Source organism: Notolabrus celidotus, chromosome 3 (genome assembly GCF_009762535.1).
Source record: "Notolabrus celidotus isolate fNotCel1 chromosome 3, fNotCel1.pri, whole genome shotgun sequence".
Taxonomy (NCBI): domain Eukaryota; kingdom Metazoa; phylum Chordata; class Actinopteri; order Labriformes; family Labridae; genus Notolabrus; species Notolabrus celidotus.
Window position 1 is genome coordinate 16,342,538 of NC_048274.1, and position 22,997 is coordinate 16,365,534.

Below are 22,997 nucleotides of genomic sequence, written 5' to 3' on the forward strand. Positions count from 1 at the left end.
TACAGCTTTTTCCCTAATTTGTCACTTTCCTGACTTCTGTGGCTGCTCATCTCCCAACTTCAAAAGCCACCGTGGATGCAAAGAGATTCAATGCACTCCCTCTCTCTCTCTTTCTCTCCCTTCTCTCTCTCTTTATGTTCTTTCTTTCTCTTGTTCTCTCTCTCTCTCTCTCCCCCGCTCCCTCGCAATATCTCTGTCTCTTTCTCCCTCATTTGACAGCAGAGCGAGCCTTGTAGATGGAAATCTTTTCAACACATATCAAGGAAATTAATCTACTTTCATAATAAATGGGAGCCACTCAGTTGAATACATTTGTATACTTCAAGATGTACAAAACAGGAAGTGGTATCGGGGCCATGTCTTCCTCTGCTCTATTCACCCAGCCTGTCACTCCCTGTTTTCTGATGGTTTGGTCACACATACACACAAACGCGGCACGCTCTCTTCTTCTTCTTTCCTTTTTTGTGTGAACAAATTAACCCTACTCTGATTTGTAATAGCTCGCATATAAGTGTTGAGTGTGTAAGGGAAGCGCTCGGTGACCATTTCATCTTCTCTCCTCACTTTAATAACAGTCTTCGGAAACAATCTGGGCCGCTGAGGAGGGTCGCACTGCAATCATGCGGGGGCTGGCCCCAGACGCCATCGATAGCTGATTAGGTTATTGACCTAGCATGTGGAGGGTGGGTGCTGAGGAGTGGTCAGAGAGAGAGAGAAAGACAGACACAGAGAAAAGGGAGGAGGTAAAAAGAAATCGAGATATAGGGAGAGAGGTTGTGTGTATATTGGGGAGGAGGGGGTTGGTGGTGGTGGTGGTGGGGGGGAGGTCAATGTAAATGTTATTGCTGTGTGAGCTCATTTGATCAAAGTCCTGGAAAGGTTAAGCGAATCCAATCTGGTTTTGTATGGCAGAGTGGAGACACAGGCGCTGGGGAAGAAACCCCCAGGACGGAGAATGGATTATCATATTGGCGCTGGAGTAGCAGGGGCCTCCGACGGACAGTTTACCCAGCCCGTAATGCGTTTAGACAGCAATTGGCCTTAATAACCTTTATTGACTTCAGCGGGTCAGTGCCAAGAATCTAATTATCAAAGTGTATCAATTTCATTGGAGTTTAGAGTTGCACCGCTCACAATAATTATTTTAAGGTCGGGCCGGGGCAATTAATCCCCTCTCCACTTATTTGATGGCTTTGTAAAACATTATAAATGTTATGGTTTCTGTTGTGCTTTTCGCTGTAAATAATTTCAGGGAGCTTTTTTTTTTTTGTAATGTATTATTCTGAGAGCTTTCTGTGCCGGTCCAGCTGAAGGTAGGGGGGGGGCTGTGTGTTTGAAAAGCTAGAGGCCACAGCTGAATCATGTTGCAGATGTTTACCGGCAGTAATTTTTCTTACTCGCTCGCTGGTTTACTCGCACAGTCGGGCAGAGTTTTATACCCACTTTATATGCACACATGGAACCCAGATTAATTATAAGTGTGAACTAAGCAGTAAAGTGTTTAAAGACCATTTATATTGCTCATTATGAAGCCATTTATTATCTCTTACATTAAATAATACTGTGTTTATGCACCATATTGTTTTGAATTTTAAGCTCTATACTGTGCAAATAGGCTTATACATTTATTATATTCCATTTCTCTTTGGTTCTCTTCAACAGTGTGTGTGTGTAGGTGTGTATGCATGTGGGTTTGTTTGTATGTGTTTGTGTCCATGTGTTTTTAAGCTTGTGTGTGCGTGCAGTGCGTCCACAGTGTGACTGAGAGAAGTAAATGTGCAGCTGCACTGTAGTTTATCCTTCATTGACAGTCAATATGTGCTGTTACCTGGATAGTAGCAGCTGTTTTTTCCTTATCGCACAACATAGACTAGAGGCCTAATCCACACATTCATTATTTCGCGGCCTTGTTTACCCGCGGCTCCATATTAGCTTGCTTGCTTTGCCCTATTTAGACGGAGCGGTATAAAAAAGAAATTACTCAAAGATTATTGTTATTATTCATTTAAAGAGGAAATATATGGCTGATAATACATTTTACATCACGCAGCAGCTTGTGTTTGGAAATATAAAATGAAAAGAAGCAGGAAGAGACAGAGAGAGAGAAGGAGAAAGAGAGGAGGGAGAAAATGTAGCGGTGCAAAGGTATTTGCAATTCTCTTTGAAGTCCCTATTCAACAGGGTAAGCTGAATTTTCGGCGGTGCCTGATAGTGTTCTGCGTAAATGCTTAAACCCCTTTAGAGAATTTTCATGGGCAGATACGCGGTGGCTTGAAGGGAGCGTTTATGTTACCTGGAGCCACTGCAGCCTGCAGCTTTGTACCTAAGGATGTACACTGGTGGTGAATGGAATCCCACAGAGGGTTTGTCTATGACAGGATCTCGCAGCAACATCGCGGTAAGCCGAAGAGAGGGGAAGAAAAAAAAAAAAGCTACGACGAACAGATTTAACCCTGTCACTCCTCAGCTGGCTTTTCACATGTGCATTTAAATACATGGACACAGACATGGGCGGACAAAGACAGTGAGATAAACAGAGCAACAAAAAGAAGTCATGCATATATGGAGTCGTATGGTGAGGAAAGTTTGAAAGAAAGTTTGGATTTATCAGACTCTGTGAATGATCTGTTTTAAAGTGTACTACAATATTCAGTGTTTTTAAATGTCCTGGAATAAAATAGTTTTTTTTTTTTTCAAATGGACACTTTAAGGTCATCTTTTTATCTTATGGATTATTTCGTGTGAGGCACTTATTATTTGAAAGAAATTAAACAATTCCTCATGTTCGTTTCATGATTTATTTTTAGCCATTTTGCCATTATTTTTTTGAACAGATGAAGAGAGAGAGGAAATTTGCATCAAAGGGTCAAGGCCAAGACTCGAACATGCGACCGAGATTGTTGCCCCTGCATATTTGGTGCCTGCTCCACCACCTGAGCTAAACTGGTGTCCTCAGTTCCTAACATTTCATTGGAAATATGTCTCACTATCATGATGCTGCTCATCCCGAAAGTCGAGGTGTTGAGTGTTATTTCCTCCTATACTACTCAGAACTGAGTGAACTTGTTTCGGGGCTACGGATGACTGAATTTGGAATGTGTTGGAGGAAGTTTATCATTGACGTTATTTCACAATGTGGAAACTGCAAAAGAAACTACCGTCGTATCGCGTCACCGGCTTTTATAAAAGCGAATGAGGTCACGAAAATCCTCTAATAGTTAGTCATTGTACCTGTGACAGTCAGCCGGAGTATGAGGAACACCTCTTCTTTAGAATGAGAGGGTGGGGATTTTTATTGACAGTGGTTTGGATAATTTATTTTGTTTGTGTGTGAATTGTGATGTTGACAGTGTTTTTACTGTATCAGCAGGCTTTGAAGGCGGCTTGTCTCGTCTTCTTAGAAAACAAATGAGCACTTTGCAGAGACTGATCTGCCTTATCCGCTTAGCAGCCTTCTCAATCCCTCGTATTTATTTATTTACTCACTTATTTACTTACTTATTCATTTACTTACCTCTGTCTGGCTTTGGTTTGAGTCCCTCCCATCCCTCCACTTCTCAAAGCCACCCCCTCCTCTTCTTCTCCCTCTTCCTCATCCTTGGCCTCGATCAGCAAGATAAGCCTTCAGAGGAGGGGAGATAACATCCATTAAAGTGGTAAAGAGGAATTATGGGGCAGCTCAGATTAATCACTGCTCGGCTTAATCGCATTCAGTGCGGACGCCGGGGTTGGCTGCAGGCCCCAGCTTTTTCCTGTGTCATACCAACAGAGAGAGATGCAAGGAAGGAGTTAGTGTGTGTGTGTGTGTGTGTGTGTGTGTGTGTGTGTGTGCGTGTGTGTGTGCGTGTGTGCGTGCGTGCGTGCGTGTGTGCGTGTCTCTGTGTGTGTGTGTGTGTGTGTGTGTGTGTGTGTGTGTGTGGTAAAAAGTGCCTTGATGGGGTAGAAAGTATAAAAAAAAAAAAAAAAGATGAAAGAGAGATTTGAGAGCATCTCATAGCCAAGCCCGCCTCTCTCATATCTGACTAGAGACATCACCACTAACCAGAGCTTGATATATAATTATTGCAGTTCTTTGATCCAGGTGTAATTGTTTACTCTCGCAGGCAGTCGTGTCAAAGTGGCAGAGTAAAGTAAATAACCACAGACACAAGAAAACACATCGATTCAAAGCAGGGAAAGAACTTAAAACCTTGTTTAATTTATGTAGTTTGATGCAAAAGTTACCTTGTTGAATACAGAGCACATATCCGGATATTGTCAATCATTTGCTCATTATTTCCCTTGTTTGGAAAAAAGTAAACAACGTACACATTGAAGTGCTTAGCTCTAAAATACCCCCAAACAGTTCACTCACTGATTCTGAATTGGGATCCTCATCACTTCCTGTGTTTGCTGACCTTGTTATTGCTCATATTCCTAACAACTTAAATTAGTTGCTTATTGTTTGTGCAGCCTCTAAACACCCAGATGGCTTCACATTGCACACACTTTAAGAAAACACTGGATTTAAACTGATTTAATGGATATTAAAACAGCTGGCCTCAAACATACATCTGCGCCCAAACTTTATTAGGGTCGACAAGAGAAATACCTCTATAATACAAAGATATTCTTTATTACAAGGTCATTCAAACACATGGGAAACCCATTTTCTGACAGAGTTAGACACAGGTAAAGGTTAAAAAGACTATTTATACGCATACATGTTGCACACAAAGTGAATAAAATAAAATCAATCCAACAAAAAGACCAAAAGCCTTAATGTCACATATTACTCCATCAGCCAATGACACCTTTTATCTTTTCATCTGTGCAGATGCCAGGATAATCCTCCACTGTGATGAAAATCTGATCCATAATCAGCTTTTTGTTCAATTTTTCTCAGCTAACACTGCAACATACTTACCACTTAATACCTCAGTACCCCGGTAATTCTTCAGAATCACTGGAGCAGCTCTTGTGTCGAGGTTCTTAAGTCTTTGAAAACAATGAGCACAGAGAATGGGCTGATCCTGATGGGAAGACAGTGTAAAATTGTCTGATTTGCATGAAGAATTGTGAAGAAAAGCACTAAATATGGGAAAAGATGGAAATGATAATTGGATATAAAGAGGTTGAGTTGGTTTAGAGAGAAGAGAAGGATACAAATAAGGAAAGGGAGGGTGATGCAGTTTCAGAAGTGAAGGGAAGTGTGAGATAACAGAAGAAAAAAATGTTTAGGTTAGAATCAGAGCGTGTGAGAAGAAGTGAACCAGGAAGAAATGAAAAGATGATGCTGTAAACACAGAGATGAAGGAGGAAGTACAAGTCCTAGGAGCATTCTGGGAAGATCTGTACTTTCCTTTTTTGTATTTCTCTGGACCTTTGACAACAAGGCATATACAGTAAGAAGAGGATAGCCTAACAGAGATAAAACCTACATGTGCCTTGTAAATCAGATCCCACCTCTGAAAGGTGAATCCTCTATTTAAGGGTCTGTTTCTAGTTTTGATCACCAATAAGTTGTGTTGGTCACACAGATATAGCTGCTGTGATACCAACACTGTTACACAAAGTTTTCAGTCGGCTAATTTTGGATACATAAAGCTTGCATAACATCAAATCCCATCATTGTTTTACTCTAGGTGTATCTTTTTTCCTTTACAACCACAAGTCTACACACCCAAAGTGTACATTATAAGCCTACTTGTATTAAACCGTGCGCATACATAACTATAGCAAACACGGAAGCTCAGAGTTGAACCAATAATTTATAATGTTAGATCTAATTGACTTTTATAAGTGCTTGTTCAGGTAATAACTGTAATTTTCACCTTTGCTATCCTTGCACTTGAATAAAACCTGTCTAATCACTTGTGTGCACAGTTGCCTTGTGAACTCTATTGCAGAACCTTTAACTTCATTTTATTGCTTATATAAAGCTCACTTTCAGGCTGCACCACACTGATGACGTGGAGACCAACCGTCTTTCCAGGTAGCCAAATGCCTCCACCCTATTCTCCTTCCTGTGCAGATAGAGCAACTGATGGGTGGTGTTTAATGGGTGAGATGTAGGACAATGTAATTAACGCTAGTCCTTTAGCGGGCCCCGCCTCGCTCCGCTGGGAGTGCCCGATATAGCGCTCATTAATTCCTATTTGTGCGTAATGAGAGGGTCATGTTGGATGTAATAAATGGCTCTTTTATTTGGGCGAACGCTGCAGGGCGGCATCCTCTCCTGGCTAACAGTCTCATAAACACCCTTTAGCTGCTCTCATCAGCCTCCCTGGGTGGCAAGCAATCACTCGTACGCACATTACACAACAGTGGGGGACAAAGTAAACTGTGTACATGTGTGAAAAAACAGGAGTAATTAGGGATACTTTAGTAACTTTTGAATAACCTCTTTATTTTATTAAAGCCGCTGTGAGGAGTTTTTTACTTGTTGTGAAACAGAATAAGATTAACAGGGATGCCCCTTTATGACCTACACAAGCAAACAAGACCATCAATAACAACACTGACCATTTCTTTAAAGCGTTTTCAACTCTTGTAAGAACAGTGAGGGGGTAGGTGTCAGATTAGTCCATGTACAGCACACCTCTTGTCACTTTTTCTGCTGCAGATAATCACAGTGAGTGAAACATTTTACTGTTAAACAAAAATAGGCGTGTTTTTTTTTTTTTTGTCAGAAACACATTTCAGCAAAGTTCTAAGAGGTACCACATGGGCCCCAAAAATCAACACATACACAATGTTCCTCACAGGAGCTTTAATTTTCAAAGGGTTACTTTGATATGTGTGTGTTGCATACACAAATACTGAACAATGGAATGGGCTTTCTGACAGCTTTCTTGGTGCCAAGAATAGTGCTTTAGCTGGAGTTTGTTAAAGTTAGCTACATTACATTGTAGTCCTGGACCCGTCTGAAGCGCTTGGTAGTCTAGCTTCTGCTGCAGTTCCTCCGTGGGTTTCTAAACGACCCAAATGACCTTCATTAGGTGAAACATATTCAATTGATGCAAATTCAAGGAGCCCAAAACAAACGCAACAGCAGGAATGCAAATGTGCTGCAAAAGCCAAAACAACTGCATTAACAGCAAACGCGCCACAAATAAACAAACGATGCAAAGTAAGACGGCACGAGTACATCGCTGCAAATCAAGACCTTCTAATGGAAGTGCTCCAGGCATGTATGAGCACTAAACTAGACACAGAGGAGCTTTTTATGTGCATGTAGAGTTTGAATTTGGACCTCTATTTAGATCTCAGCTGTTATCAAGCGATCTCACCAGCGGAAGTTTTTGGGTCGTTTTCACGAGTTTGTTGGAGTCAATAGACTTTTAGTTTGATTTCTAAACTACAGAGTTTGTAATCAAAGTGGATATTTTACATCAAGAATTGCGGTGCTCCCTAAGCATGTTCTACTACCCTGTTGAACCTCCATTCCATGACTAGGTGTTAATTTCATAGCTGCAGTATGAATTTTTAAATAAGTATATTCTTTTTAGTTTTGGTCATTCAATTACGGAACTAACTTAAACATCTCCTCAAGTAACTTAAACTAACTCTAAGTTCCTCCTGTAACATTGACTTTATACCCATTTTGTCAAACTATGCCATTTTAAGGTTTTTACTCTAGCCTGGCACCTGGTAGTTAATAGCATGGCTAACTGCACGGCTAAATGAGATCCATAGATGACTTAAGCTACACTTAGCAGCTGTTACTTCAGCAAAATTTCTGTCCATCAGAAACTATCTCTCAATTGATGTTATCTTCGCTTTATTAACAAGTTTATAAAGATGTTTTTTGGCAGCTTGCCTCTTTCATTACATAACCTGATAACACATAAATTTAGTGTCTGGTCGTCTTCTCTGCTCCATCAATAGTGAATCTGTTTCTCCTCGAATTAGAATTTTCACTTATGTCTCTTCAATTAGATTCAATGTCATGAGATCATGAGGATATATTTCACAGTGAAGTGTCTGTGACATCTTTGCCAGATACAAGTAGACATTATCTTACCTGTAGAGCATGTAAACCCATTATTCTGTTGTAAAGAACTACACTGTTACATGCTGTGTTGCACTTTCTGTTACTGTGCAGCTGCAAAGTGTGTAGTGAGTTGTATGATGTAACTGTTGAAGCACACTTGTCTATTCAGAAGATTAAATAGACATGAATTAACAAAACACTTGAATGAAGATGATGCAAAAGAAAGTAGGTGATTACACCAAACTTCAACTAGTTTTAAATAGAAGAAAGTAAAAGAGTTGTCATAATTGAAATGTGAGATGACATCCTGAACAAACAGAATTGATCTCTACAAAACTGGCACATCTTAATCTAAATTTAATCCATTAAGCCAAAGTTTGTTTATGAATGATTCTGAAAAGGCTCTTAAGCTTTCAGTAAAGTAAGAAACTACTCTTACAGTAAGGAACCCCCAAATGTGGAGATCTTAATCTGTTCTCATTTAGACATAGTCATTCGTTTTCACTGTATCCTTCAGGTAATTCACATCTGATGTCAGAACAGACATATACAAGAGTCTGTTTAGTTTCATTACAGCAGCTTGGCATTTTTCAGCCAGATGCAAAAAAGTGCAGAATCACTGCACTTTAGACTTCTTGTAGTCAATCAAAACTTTGTTAGTGGCGCATTTCAGCCCCAGCAGGTATATCCCCCTGCTAAAACAAAATTCCGCTTTTGCAGCGTGTCTGGATGGAAACCCTTTTTATTGGTTTAGCATTTTTCAAGACATGAAGTATGGTGCAGTGTGTGTTATACTGTAACTCTGGGGCTTAGAAAAGCTGGCTTTGGCCCCAGTCAGCAAAAAGCTTTTTACTGGCAGGAGAGTTAGGTGCTGATCACAATCTGCTATCAAGCAAGAATCTGGACTCAGCTTTCATAAACTGAAAGAGAGTAAGGGGGTTTTAACAGAGCAGAAGGTGCTTGAGTGTCACGCTCATCGCAAACATCTCTGTCCAGCTCTGTCTTCATTGTCCTGAATTAGTCAAAGCGCCTCTCAGAGCTTTCTTCTGATTGATGGATGATGCATTCTTGCCAGGGCAGTGAGGAGTGAGTTTGAACAAGTGTGTGTGTGTGTGTGAGAGTGCCCCCTGTCCCAGACTAAGAAATATGTGGGTTAGCCATTAAGGCCAACTGGATCAACGCTCTTTATCGTGAGACTCAGACAAAAGCCTCACAAGAAACAGGCCGGTGAATTTTTATGTGATATTGTGGGCCCATTGGACTACGACCCAACAACAGATTTGCCTTTTCTTCTCGTCTCCAGAAGGGAGCACCACAAAAGCCTGCAAGTTCTGCTTCATTTGACCCTGTGGAAAGCATATGTCCTTCCATCCTCTCTGTATTCTGCCCAGAAGATGGACTGCTGTTGGAGCCATAGAAAGCTTCCCTGCCCACTTGAGTTTGTTACAATGCCTTCAAACAAAATCACTTGTCAGGGGTCTTCCCTCTTTGGGAGTGTCTCTACCTCCCCCTCAACCCATTGTCACTTCAAACATGTTGCTCTGATGTTTCAGACACATTTTTCTAATGTTTTACACTCCATATAATCTGCTGTGTGTAGCAAAGCCCATTTTACTGGCTGACATAATTGATGGTGCCCGCGACCTTGCGAGGGTCAATCTGGCAGAAAGGCTTTTGTTCCTGTCACCACGGAGACTGCGGGAAATCAGACACACATATACACACTTGCACCGAATAAAAATATACAAAGAAAATAAAGATAAATAAATGTTATTTTTGGACATTTAAAGTCACGTATTCAATGAGACATTGAACTGGAAAGAATATTTTAGATATCTTAATGAAAAAATGTGATTTCTGGATTTAAGGTTTAGTTCTGTCCTGCACTAAAGACACAAGACTGAGCAGATAGACGGTATAGAAAATTATGCAATTGGAAAATGTGGGAAATGCCCTTCAAAATGCTGCCATTATTGCAAGGTATACATAAAGTAATTGAAGAGAAGTTTTGTGGTAAATCTTTCAGCATTGCCCTACATTTAAATTCTCTGTAAGCTAGAAACTGCTCAGAGTTGCACACATACATTTTGTACACACACACAAGCGCATAAAGAAACAAGAATTTCCTGAAGGACATTTTTATATAACTTTCTTCCCTTATTTTCTCTACTGTGTCCCTTTTGATGATATCAAAGCTGTGAGCCTTCAAAGTCTTGGAAGACAAAGCTGACCAGCAGAATTCAGCTCCTTCACTCTTCTTGCACAGAAACACACAAACACACACGCACATACTGTACACACACAAGCCAGCCAATCTTACATAATGGAAACTGAGAAATTTAATTTCAGATATGCCTCAATTTCGAACCACCTGCAATCATGTGACAGAAGGCAGACTGTAAGAAAAACACACACACACACACACGTACACTCACAAACACACACTTTTTATGACTTCAAGTGTGATGTCACAGAAAAGTGAATGTGGTCTGGCCTTATTTCTTTCTGGGCTAATATAATTTTTCCACTGGTGGAGAGTCCCCCCAAGAGCAAAGTAACTTAGCGGTGGCATGCTGCAAACACACACAGATCCCTTGTCCAGACTGGAACTGACCCTGGCAGGATCACAGCTCCCCTGTTGTTTATATCAGTGAGCAGAAGCTATCCATTACCTCGAGCAAGGTGCCTGATGCCTTTTTCCACCAGCGGTCAAAGTGATATTGGTTTCTTGTATTAACAGAGAGAGGGAGATGGAGGAAGCTAGAGGTGCGCCAAACTCCTACTCCCAAGGCCTATGAAATCAGATGTCGGAGCAGCTGGGCTTCAACTGTGGCAGAAGTAGCTCAAGTGTTTGAATACTGAGAGATATTTGGGGGGAAAAATAGTGAAACCTTAGCGCAGGATATGTTGCTAATGAGAGCAAGAAAGATTCAAGTTAGGTAAGAATGACAGTAACAAGAAGAACTAAAGGTATTCATTTTGCAAATTTTATGTTATAGCTAAGGTCTGTCAATGGTGTTCTGAGTCCTGGACTTTATTGCCCAAAATCCTTGACCTGATGTTATTCTTAGGTGTTGTGGTCAGCAATGGCTATAATCAAAACCAGATGCCTGAGTCATCTGTCTGGCAACCAGGTTACTGCCTAACTGACCTTAAATAAGTCAATTCAGATTCAGATTCAGACAACTTTATTGATCCCAAGAAGGGCAATTCATTTATAGCTTACCATACAACAACCATACAACATTTAATATCTATAACAGATCCATCATATATACATGCTACAAGTCACAAGTCAAGCACCTGGTCTGTACATGGGACCAGAGGGTCTATGGAGGACAGCAATAAGGTAATGTAATAAATACATAACAGTAAGATACGACAACGATTAAAAGACAATATAATCTCTTGCCAATGTAATTTGAAATGACTAAAAAGAATCAAGTATCTGTTCATTTGTAGAATTAATTAAAGAAAATCCCTTATTTCTACACAAATATACATTAACCATTATAACAATCATAAAACAATCAAGAGTTTTGACCCCAAAACAATACCTGATACCACTGAGTGAGGTCTGATTAAGTGTTTTTGCAATTTCCAGGTCTATCACAGGTCCAAAATCTATTAAGACTATATGCTCTATGGTTGGCAGTTGAAAGGTAGATTTTTTTTTCCAAAACATGACTTACAAGTTGCAGAATCAGTCTTGATTTAATTGGTTTCAAGTGCCTGTGTGTCATCATGTGTTAAAGCAATCACAAACAGGGGGGTAGCTCATCATCTATGGCCATACCTGCCTCCACATGGGCTCAAAGAGAGACAGTAGACTTGAACACATACAAGAAGCAGGGCGTAAGATGTGGAGGTCCCTGTCTGACAGACCGAAGTGCTCTTAGTAGCAAATTAACACCAACTAAAACCTGGAGAATGTTTGTTGTTACGTGAGAGTTGTTTTTACCACCTACCTTGCCAGGCACCCACCCATCATTTGGAAGGTCTATTCCAGTCTGTAAATCCCCCCATCTGTTAAAATAGTAAGGGAGGTAAATTCTGACTTTTTTTTTGTGGCCTGCAGACATAAAAAAGGTTTCCTATATGAGAGAGTGCCAGTGAGCTTAAGAGTGCTCTGGGTCCCCTGAAAGTCCTGGTCTAACGTCAGCTAAGGCTTTTCATGGGGTGTTAACAGTTTCTTAGACACTCTGGTGGTCAGCTAGTAGCTCTGTTTTATGGAGTGTAAACCTTTGGTTCTGCATGCATCTTTTTTTAACCTTACTTCCTTTAAACACTTCTTAACTATAACATAACCCATGACAACTATTCTGTGAAGACTTAAAGGATATACACCTTTAATGCTTTGTGTGATGCAACCAAAACAGTCTATCCACTCAGTTATTCTTTGTTGAATGAGTGACATGTTGTTATGTGACGGAATAGACAGATGCTTGTTGGTGTTAAGATACAGCCCTGGCTGGAGGTGTTGGTGAGCTGCCCCAGGCTGCCCTCTGGCCAGCTTTCCTTGGAACACTATCATCACTCCAGTTCTCCACCAACCAAAATATCACCTGAGCCAAGCTACATGTTTGTTTACCTACTCTGCCTCGGCCATGGCTGGAAATGTTTAACCCTATCTGTTGTAAAATAGACAGGTTTTAGTTTGAGGTCTGGAAACCAGGAATGGAGGCAGGAGTCACATCCTCCTTGCCCTCTAGTTCACCTTGGGATGTGGCTTGGGTCAGGGGGACATCTGTGGTCAGCATCAGACTGGAAGAGGAGGGGGCTGAGGATAGCTACTGTCATCGAGTGGTAAATAGACGGAAAGAGTGGCCTGATTAGTGCTAACACAGGCCCAGAGATAAAGGCCTGTGGTCTTGCTGGACCAGTAAACAACCTGTGGGGTGCCCAAATGGCCTGGGGATCAGCCTGTGGCTAAACCTGAAGGCCTCTTTCAGCAGTGGGTCTTCTAAACACAAGATCAGAAGAACACACACATGCAACACTTCAGTGGGTAGAGGGTTTGGAAACACATTCACATTATCAGAGGCACACCTATACTTACACACAGTATCCAAGAGCAAATATAACCAGAGGCTTTCACATACACACCCTCAAATGTACACACTCAAGCAGAAGATGTCTCCACAGTGTTTAATTGTTTGATGGAAAGGTGGCAGACTTTAACATGTTGTGACATGTAAGGGTCTTTGTTAGTGACTGTCATTATGTTTAGATCAGACTTAAACGTTCTTAAAGATTTTGATGGAGTTGTTCCAATACTAATACAGCCAGCAGATATAGTTATCGGTTTCAGCCTCTGAAACCACCTAAAATGTTGTTTGAGGTATCAGTCACTATGCCAGTTCACTGAACCAATGGTAATAGTGGTACTTAGTGTTGGCTGATACTCAAGTGTAGTCAGGAAACTTAACAGACATATGGTATTGCAACATATATTTGTTGTGTCCATCAATTTATTGGCAGTAGAGCCCAAAAAGGTCATGATGTGAAGCTGTTAATGATATGTTTCAGTTCATTAGTAAGTGCATTATGTAGTTATGACTAGTTGTATTCAGTCATTAAAAAAATAAAAGAAAAAAGGGCTACCAGCGTTAATCCACTGAAGTGTCTTTTTTTTAATAGCGTGCAATTTGATCCTTTTGGCACATTATAGTTGAGACGCTGCAGTGTCTTCCTGCTTCCCCCTGCTGCAGTGATGGAAAATGACAACACCACTACACTTTTGACTGACACATTACCTTAAAAACTACAAGACAGCTTAGTTGACAAGTCAAAGATATTATGCACTTTGTGTCAAACTGATTTCAATATCACAGAAGCACTTAGAGTTTGAGCCGCAACCTAAAAGCTAAGCATACAGGAGCAGCTAAACAAACTTATATCATCATGCAACTGCATCACAAGAGCCTAAGAGTATAATTTCTTAGTGTATGAATCACCACAGACCTGTGGATGAAACACTAGAAGTCATAATGTGTATTTCATTGTACTCATTTGATTCCCAAATGAAGACCCTAGTCGTAATTTGTGAAAGCAGAATTGTTTATTTAGAACAGAAAAACTGTTTTAAACTTAAAAAAATGGGATTTTAAACATGCAATTAATAATATGGTTAATCACAGTTAGGGTTGCAAAGGAGTGGGACATTTCCAGTAAATTTCCGGAAAGTTTCCAGTAAATTTCAATGGAAGTTAAGCTGGGGAATTTTGGAAATATTCCAAATTGGAAACTTTCCATGGGAATTATGGGAAGTTATGGGAATTGAGTGAGAGTAATGGACAGGTATCATATCCAAGCATAAGTGTTTGTTTTGTTATAAACAGACATCCATCCAAAATAGAAATCATCTGTGCATGTGATGGAGGAATGCACAGTGCATGTAGGGGCGTGGTCTCAATATCCCTGCAGTAAGCAGTGTGTTATGTGCATGTGATTAAGGAATAGCATATATATTCGACTGTACTTGCATGGAATCTGGTTGTTTTAGTCAGGATTATGCTAAAATATATTTTCCCCAACTATATTTAAGTTCCCTATTAAGAGCCAACCTTCAATTTAGTAAATTCCTGGTTTATTCCCATTTATTCCCATGGAAAGTTTCCAACTTTGAAAATTCCAAGAATTTCATAACACAAATCACAGTGAACTACTGATGTTCGGCAATTAATCTCAGTTTTAAAAAAAATCATTGACAGCCCTACAAAAAAATCTTTTAAAGGACCGACCTTTATACCCTTTTAGTCTTTTGACCTCTCAAAGCCATATTCCATTCCATTCACCCACTGCACTTACACATCCGTTCACTGATGGCAGGGGGCTACTATGTAAAGTATCCATCAGTGTTAACCAATCCTGATCAGATGTAGTCATATACTGCTGGTTATGTCACTCATTGTCTTTCCCAAGAGCACCTGACATGTGGTGGGATCGAACTGCCAACCTTTCAATTGAGAGACAACCGACTCTACCGCGGAGCCACAGTCGCCCTTTCTTGTTACTCATTTGAAGCCCAAGCCATCTTGAGAAAGAGTTGAAGAACGCTCATAAGCACATCAGAGCAGGTTTCAGTCCAACTACAAATCACTTTCTCTTCAATAGCTCGCCTGAAACAAGGACACTGTGCTACATGGCCAGCATGGCAATATGATGTCAACCAGCTCAGATGATGATACAGTCTTAATGCACTTTCTTATCCTGACACTCATCCCTAAAGGACAGGGTTTGATCTAAACTGAATGGTACAGTTTCCATAGGGAGTATAGCCAGCACTGCTGTGTCCTGGTCACTGTAATCTTTGGTGTCTCCTCTGAGTCAGGTGTAATCAGTCACAAACCGCCACATGTTTTGACACCTGTCCTGTGTGGTATAGAGGAAGTAAGCATATTACCCTGTCTACAAATCACACTCCTCTCCTTTGGAAATACACACACAGACAGTCAAACCTATCTTAACATGAAGTAAGACAGACAGGTGGATTGTCAGAAAGGGATTAAAAAAGAGGGAGAGGGGAAGAAATGAAGGTTCCCTTACATTGTGGGTTTTTTGAAAAGAGGGTCGGATGACTGGGGAGGCGAGTGACTGTTAATGGGAAGAAATGAACGCGCCTTACTGGTGGATGTGACAGGAAGAGACTGTTCTTAACAAGACGTCAGAGTCAGTCAGAGTTACAGATCCATCACTTCTCAGAGGCAGGGAGGAGCAGGAGGAAGGGGGGAAGACATTTAAGGATATTCAGAGAGGGAGAGAGTCTGTGAAGGGTAGAGAAGAAGAGGGAGAAAGAGGGATTTGACTGTGGCTGACAGCACTGCATTTAATTTGGGCTGCCAGATCCTTTTTCATTTGACTCCCTCTCAACCAGCTTAGAGGCTGCGGAGGACTTGGAGGCGAAGGTTTGCCAGGATGTCTCAGATTAGCACTGATGTGCCACGTCACACTTTAAGCCGGCCTGTAATTCATGTTCAACAGGGGGATACTAACACATTACACTGTGCTGTGCAGGACGTGATTAATTGACTCACACTCTAATATTGGGTGTAATTTGCCCATCCTCTGATGTGAAACTGACTTTATACTAGACTTACTGTATGTTGCCGTCCCAGGGATGTTATAATGGAGTCTTGGCTCAGAGCTGAGTAATTTCTGAACTGAGGATAGAAGCTCAGTGACAGAGGGAATTTCTTCAGGTAGTCTTCATATTTGAGTCTATGCATTTTAATATACAGAGGGGAGTTTAAATAGGGCGACGTATTGTTGAAGGAGTACAACGTAAGGTTGAAGTCGGTGAAAAATATAACCGTTGCCACTGTCTTGAGAGGACAATTTTCTTTGTGTTGCAAATGGAAGTCACAGTTAATAAAGATAGGCTTAAGATGAGCTTGGCGGCCATGTTTTTCTCAAATTTGTCTTCACGCCTATTTACTAAGTAAAATTTTCTTCTTCTTCTGTTTTTTGCAGACGATGCTCTTCCTGGCTACGGTGGAACAGGAGGAACAAGAAGGGGAGGGAAGGAGAGAGCTGGCAGAAACCCTGCTGGCTGCCTTGACAGACAGACACCAGCAAAGACAGACGTGGAGAGACAGGTAACACAATTCACACCCAACTTTCTTCTTTCCATTCGTCCATGAAAAAGAATCTCTTACAGATGCATGAGACGGGTAAGTCACTCCATTGAGCATGAACACTATCTTATATTCAAAATGGGAACACCATCACAAAGTATTAAAAAGTTGCAATCCAGTGTAATATTGGAATTGGTATTAATCTAGTGTTATAGTCAGATTGTCTAACTTCCATTAATGAAAATAGCACTCAGCCAGTGGTTTGACAAACACACTCTACATAACATACAAATAAGTTGCAGCCAAACTTGATTGGTCATTTCACCCATTTGTAAGCCTCAGTCTAACAGCTGAGACTTTGAGGGTCAATGACTGTGATCACATCATCAAGCAAAGTAATTATGAATCACTGTTAACCTACCTTCGTTCAGTGTTCATTGACGACATTTCCTTTTCAAGAGCTGATGTGAATTCCACAGATATGCTGTGCTGTAGGTTTTGTTTGTTTGTGGTCCTTGGGCCTGGCAGCTATCACAGCTATCACAACGACACGTGTGTCTTGGATAAGGCCAGTCACTTCCTTCCTTCCAGATAAGGGCAGGGAGAGCTCACAGATTAGAATGCTGGCCATTCATTCAGATAATGGAGGGCCTCAGACACACACACACACACACACACACACACACACACACACACACACACACACACACACACACACACACACACACACACACACACACAAACACACACAGCACAATGTTATTTTAGCTGTTCTTTCTCTCCGTCACTCTCTCTCTAGCTCTAGCGAGGACACACACGAACACTGGCATCCATGTATGCACTAGATCTAGATGTCTCCCTGCTTATTGTCTCAATCAACACGTTTGACCTCAGTGTCTCACACTCACACACAAACACACAAACTTTGGACCAGACATGATCCAGAGCCTACAAAGCAAAGGTGCCACAGGCAGAATCCAGTGGCTAGTATTTCCTGAAAGCAACATCTATTCACTAAGAGATATGTTTATGTCCTGCAGTGTTGTTGCCCTGATGTTTCCATTGCTCCCCTCTGTTTTGAGTTTTCCCCCCTAGTTGACCCTTAGTCCCTGCTCCACCCAGATGAGCCTTGTAAACAGCCTGTTTCCACACACCTTGCTTTGCTGTGTCAACGCCTGCCACCTCACAACTATGATGTAGGGCCCACTCTGATAGTGCATTCCAGATGCAGGTGCTGAAAACTAGGAACCATCCCACCACCCCCCAACTTAACATCAGCACCATACCCCCACCACCACGGCTTCCTCACCACCCACACAGCAGTGTTACCACCTATCTAGACTTAGCTCTTCCACGCCCTAACATCCCGACAGCCAGTATCACAGCCAGGACAGGAAATGCTCAGTACTTGTCGGCAGGGCAGACAGACGTTTACTCTATCAGCAGTGAAAGACTGATTAGATTAGTTTTGGAGGAGAGTAAGCGACCCACACAATATGTTTGAACTCCACATTAAATGTCCCACCCCCCCCCCACTTTCAAAAAAGCCAGGGGTCATCTTGTCAAGTGGCTGTCAACAGATCTCATTTACACAAAACTAAACACATCGCTATGTGCAATGTTAAGTGGGGCGCTTTGGTACTGATTACAGATCAGTGTCTGATGAGGGTTAAGGATTGGCTTGTACTTCTTTGTGAGGGAAGAAAGAGTTTGTATGTCTTTATGCATACTACTAAGAGATAAATTAACTGTTTGAATTAAAGAAAAAAGTAGGCTATATTACAAAGTCAAACAGAATGAGAGAATTTAGTTCACTTCAGACGGATGTATTCTAACCTTCATTTATTTTCATAAAAGCACCAACTAAAAGAGGACTTCTGAAATTAATTTGCTGATTCATTCTGCTGCTTTTCTTCAAATTGGGCGTCCTAATTAGGTTTTCACACAATATGCAACAGGCAGGCTTTTATCATAACACTGCCCTTTGTTTCCATGGTTTCCATTCAGCACATAATTCTTGCAAAAGGATGAAAAAAAAGGGAGAAAGAAGCATGATTGATGACTCTTGCTAGAGGCACATAAACATAAACAACCAGCACTGATTGATTAAGTTTCTCGCTGACTTTTGTTTCTTAAACACCAGTTAAAGCAGTACTCTGTGCGATGGAACGAGGGCCTGCTAGCTGCCATTTTCTGCCTCCAGGGCATTTTTAGCACTTGCAAGAAGGGGAAGAAGAGAAATTGGACCTGGTGACCATAGGTTCTTCACAAGTGACTTATAGGCACTCAGAGTGAGTGATGTCTGGGCTTGCCGGCTAGCAGATGCAGTCCATTCATTCACTGTGTGCCAATGAAGTTATGAGAGCTTTTTTATTCTTATGAGCTTTTCTGGTAACTGGGTTTTCCAGATGCACATGGAGAATTCTTTGATAGATGCTAGCCTCCGTGTCCCTTTGGTAAATGCCCCATGAGTTTGCCTTCGAAATAGATGGATTATTATGTGGGTGGGTGACTCTACCGAAGCAGAGCAGTTGTGTATGCCACACAGGAAGTGCAGATTTAAGAGCAAGGGACAAGCTCCAGGGAACAGGCCTATTAGGGTAGGAAATGGCACTTTCAGTTTCAAGAGAACTATACAGATTCAAAACACTTGGGGCTGAGATTATTAGGTTTTGCAAATGCATAGATTTCGCTTCAGATTGAAGGAAATTCAAGTAAAGAAAGATTTGTTGTTTGTCCAACTTTGGAAGTGTGCCTATGCCAAATTAAATTCTTTGCTTTGTTTTGGAATTTTGAAAAAAGCCTAGAGTGATCTAGTTTGTGTCTGTGTGGTTACAGTATACCTACTTTTGAACCTCCTATATGAGGTGACCTCATGCTGACCTCTCAGAGCCTAGAGGTCACTGCTTTGACCAACAGAACAAAACACAAAAAAGCTTTGTCACAGCCAGCGAGCTAACACTGAAGGGAACAGCTGCGAGTTTTGTACTGACCATGCAAACTGCTGTAGGCTTTGTAAGGTCATTATATGATAATGAAAATCATTACAGAATTACATGGGGGTTTAGGACATGAGAGCAGCGGGGAGGGGAGGGGAGGGCCACATTGGGTTTGATAAATGGACTGTGAAGGTGCCCATCTGGCCCTCTCTATGGCTTTTTCTTCCTGCTCTTTTATCCATTCTCGTCCTTTACTACCCCTCTTTCAGTCCCCGCCTCTGTTCTGCAGAAAGCTAGAGTAAAAGCAAGCGGGCCTGAGTGAAAGATTAACAGAGTGCATACCCAACTCACCTCTGTGGAGGAGAAAAGACGTGGGGAAACAGGCGGAGGTGTTTATGACCCAAACCAGGGTTTGTGAATAACCGGGCAAACCCAGTCTTCACATCTCTCAATGTGTGCTGATAGGAGAGCAGGCAGCCATTGACCTTTGGCGGCAGAATTAGTTGGACAGCTTGGGACGTGTGAATGGATATGGTTAGGGCACTTAAATGTCTATTGTTTAATTGCGTTGAGTTGTTATACACAAAAAGGTTGGTAAGTCATTTCTTGTTCGTGTCACAGTCCTACCTCTTGATAATGGGAAGAAAAAATGGTGTGCAAAAAAGACTGTTCCTCAGAAGAGTGAAACTTTTTCAGTTTTTTGACAACTGGACCCAGAGATGGGAATGCATCAAATATATAATTCATATTTTTTTCTGATATATATGCAAATGTTATCTTATAATCTAATTGCATTCAAGTCACCAACTGAATATAAAAAAGATGTCCCACACTGCACAGGTTTGGATGTAACTATAATAGCTCTACACTCTGATCCGTGGCACAGTACATCTGTTGCCTGTGTTTATTACCTTCTACAAGTTGTTGAGAGTAAGTGAGGTCTTTATACAAGACAATGGCAACATCAGCTGACATGGCAAGCACAGCTTAAGGACAGAGAAGGAGGTCCACGTGTCCACAGCTGCACTCATCACTCAACTGTCCAGCTTGACCTACGACCTACAGGCTGTCTCCAAGCCTCCATCGCCTTTATGTTTCCTGCCATTGTCATCCTTCCGTGTCCTCACCTGGACAAGGCAAAGCTACACAAAAGGTCCAGTCTGTCATCGAAATCAAGGGTCACTGAGGGCCAGTATGGGGCCAAGGAGCCGGAGCTGTGCCCAGCCAGGGATGACCTCTCCCCAGTGATGTCAGCGACCAGTTGCACCCCTATGGAGATGCACAGAGACGGAGGAAAAAGGGAGGAGAGAGGCCCTCATTGGCTGGAACTTCATTCCAGGACTGGTGACATTTCTTTTGTGTTGTCTCTGACAGATCCCGCCTCAATTCCTCAAGTTGGGAGGGACGGGGAGTTAGGAGACAATGGTGGTCCCTTAGCCCAGATGGGAGTTGAAAATGATGTCAGTGCCGAGTCCTAAATAGAGATAAACGGACCACAGCTTTGTGTGCTGTGACCAATGACTTCCTTAAGGCCTTAGAAATTGAGTTGCCATATTGCAGGGAATACCATCGTGCCATTAACAGCACCTTTTCTTTGTACACTCAATGCCTTATGAGTCACAAATTTCCACTTGAAATTGTCATGTGTTTACACGTCATAAAGGAGATGTTGGATCAAATCAATACCAAACACTGGCAAAGTTTCAAAGTGCGAGGTAGACGTTTGTCGGAGTCATCTCAGGATGAGACTGCAGGCTGGTTTGCTCATATCGTGACGTCATCGGTTGATGAATCTCCTAGAGCGCAATACATGTTACATTTACTAAACAGAAATGCCCTGCTCTGCTCTTTGCTGCTGGGGATATATTTATCCAACTCCCACCTTTCCGGGTCACTTTTGGGGTCCAAAACATTTCCTTATTTGTCATTTTATACAAAGAAACCCCAGTTAACTCGTGATGATAACTTATAGCATGGCTCTGATTGGTCATCACATGAATGGGTTTGGGAAACAGGATTTGTTGGATACAGCAAACTGATCACGACATGAATCTGTTTATAGATACGTTTTCTTAGCAATGGTCGCAGTGGTAGGAGCTGGCATCCAAAAAAACAAGGTTGCGGTTGGCAGAGGTTGGTCTGGGCATGTTGTCAACCAGGCCTGCATGATGTATGTTTCGACCCAACGTGACAGGTCAATCAGATCTCCCTAACAGCAGCCCCACATTTGCCTCTACATCACCCCCAACAACAGCAGTCCTGTTTAGCAAGCAGAACAGACACAGCTAGCTCATTCTGTTTTGCTTGGCATGAGTTGCAAGCCAAAAGTTTTGCTGGCTGCGCCCTTGTCTCTCTTTACCTCAGGGGTTTGCCTGCTACAGTGGTGGGCAAACACCTGTGTGTGTGTGTGGTGGGCGGAACTCTCATCCCACAACCATTTTCTCTATCTGTGTTGTCTGCATGTATTTTTCTTCGTACCACCTACTTAAGCCGTCATCTGCAATCGCTGTGTTTACTTGGTTCAGGGCACTGGAGGAGAAAACAAATAAGTACATGTCATCTGTCTCTTTCATCGTCCGCCAGCCTGTAATTAGCGCAAGCGCAGTGGTTTGCCTAAGACGCTGTCGTCTAATTTGTCTGTCTTTATCTAAAACATGTCTGTGTGGTCCCTTAGACCGGTTACATGCGTGCAGCAAGTTCGCCTGTGGCCTGGGTGTTTGAGAGGTGTGTGTTTGTGTGCGTCTGATAGTAAATTATGAATTCCTCTTTCATGCAACCGCCCCTGTTTAGCAATCAGTCAGTTATGCATGACATGTCCTGACCTCAGCAGAACCTCACAGCTGCTGTTGCTATAGCAATTGTCTTCCCATCTTAGTTAGCTCCCAGGCTGGAAGGTACTTTAGGGAAGGTCTTATTCTCCAAAGAATGTACTTACCAGATGACGGGTGATCCTATTTTTGTGCCTCCTGCTCACTGCACAAACAAGTTCAACCGTGTAAATATCGACTTACCTCTGTCTTGCCTGCTTCTCAAACCAGTCAGCACATTAGCTGTTTGAGTGCCGATTTTCTCTCGTTCTGTGGCTAAGCGTGGGAATGAAACCTCAACAACTGGCAGGAATCAGTATCACACTCTCTCTTTGTACGTTGTTCTGCTTATCCTCAATTGCTTGCAGGTTTTAATGGAAACAGTCATTTCATAATTATGCATTTTGCAGTAAGCACTTGGCAATAAAATGTGGCACAGAAAGGGAGAAAGAGAGAGTTAAAAATGTCATTAAAAGTCCCACAGACGTTTAAACACACTTGTTGCAGAGACAGTTGCCCATAAAACGCTGCCTTTTTTTAATATGGAAACAAGACTTGCGTTTGGAAAAGACAATGTGGTAAGCAATAGGAGGGGACTGGGGGGGTGTTATGGGTTTGGGCCTGTTTTACTGGTAGTCAGGAAAACCAGGACATTCTTTCTGGTCAAACCCAACATCCCAGAGAGCTGATAGAGCATGAT

At 41.8% G+C, this 22,997-nt stretch overlaps 1 protein-coding gene across 2 annotated transcripts in view; it reads left to right on the top strand.

Annotated features, from left to right (window-relative positions):
• The window catches only part of fto (FTO alpha-ketoglutarate dependent dioxygenase), a 136,848-nt gene that overhangs the window by 50,968 nt on the left and 62,883 nt on the right, over window positions 1–22,997 (top strand). For both annotated transcript variants that reach the window (XM_034680706.1, XM_034680705.1), the window contains exon 8: window positions 16,448–16,572. In XM_034680706.1, coding sequence (XP_034536597.1) covers window positions 16,448–16,572 — 125 coding nt within the window. The remainder of the gene's footprint in view (window positions 1–16,447; window positions 16,573–22,997) is intronic.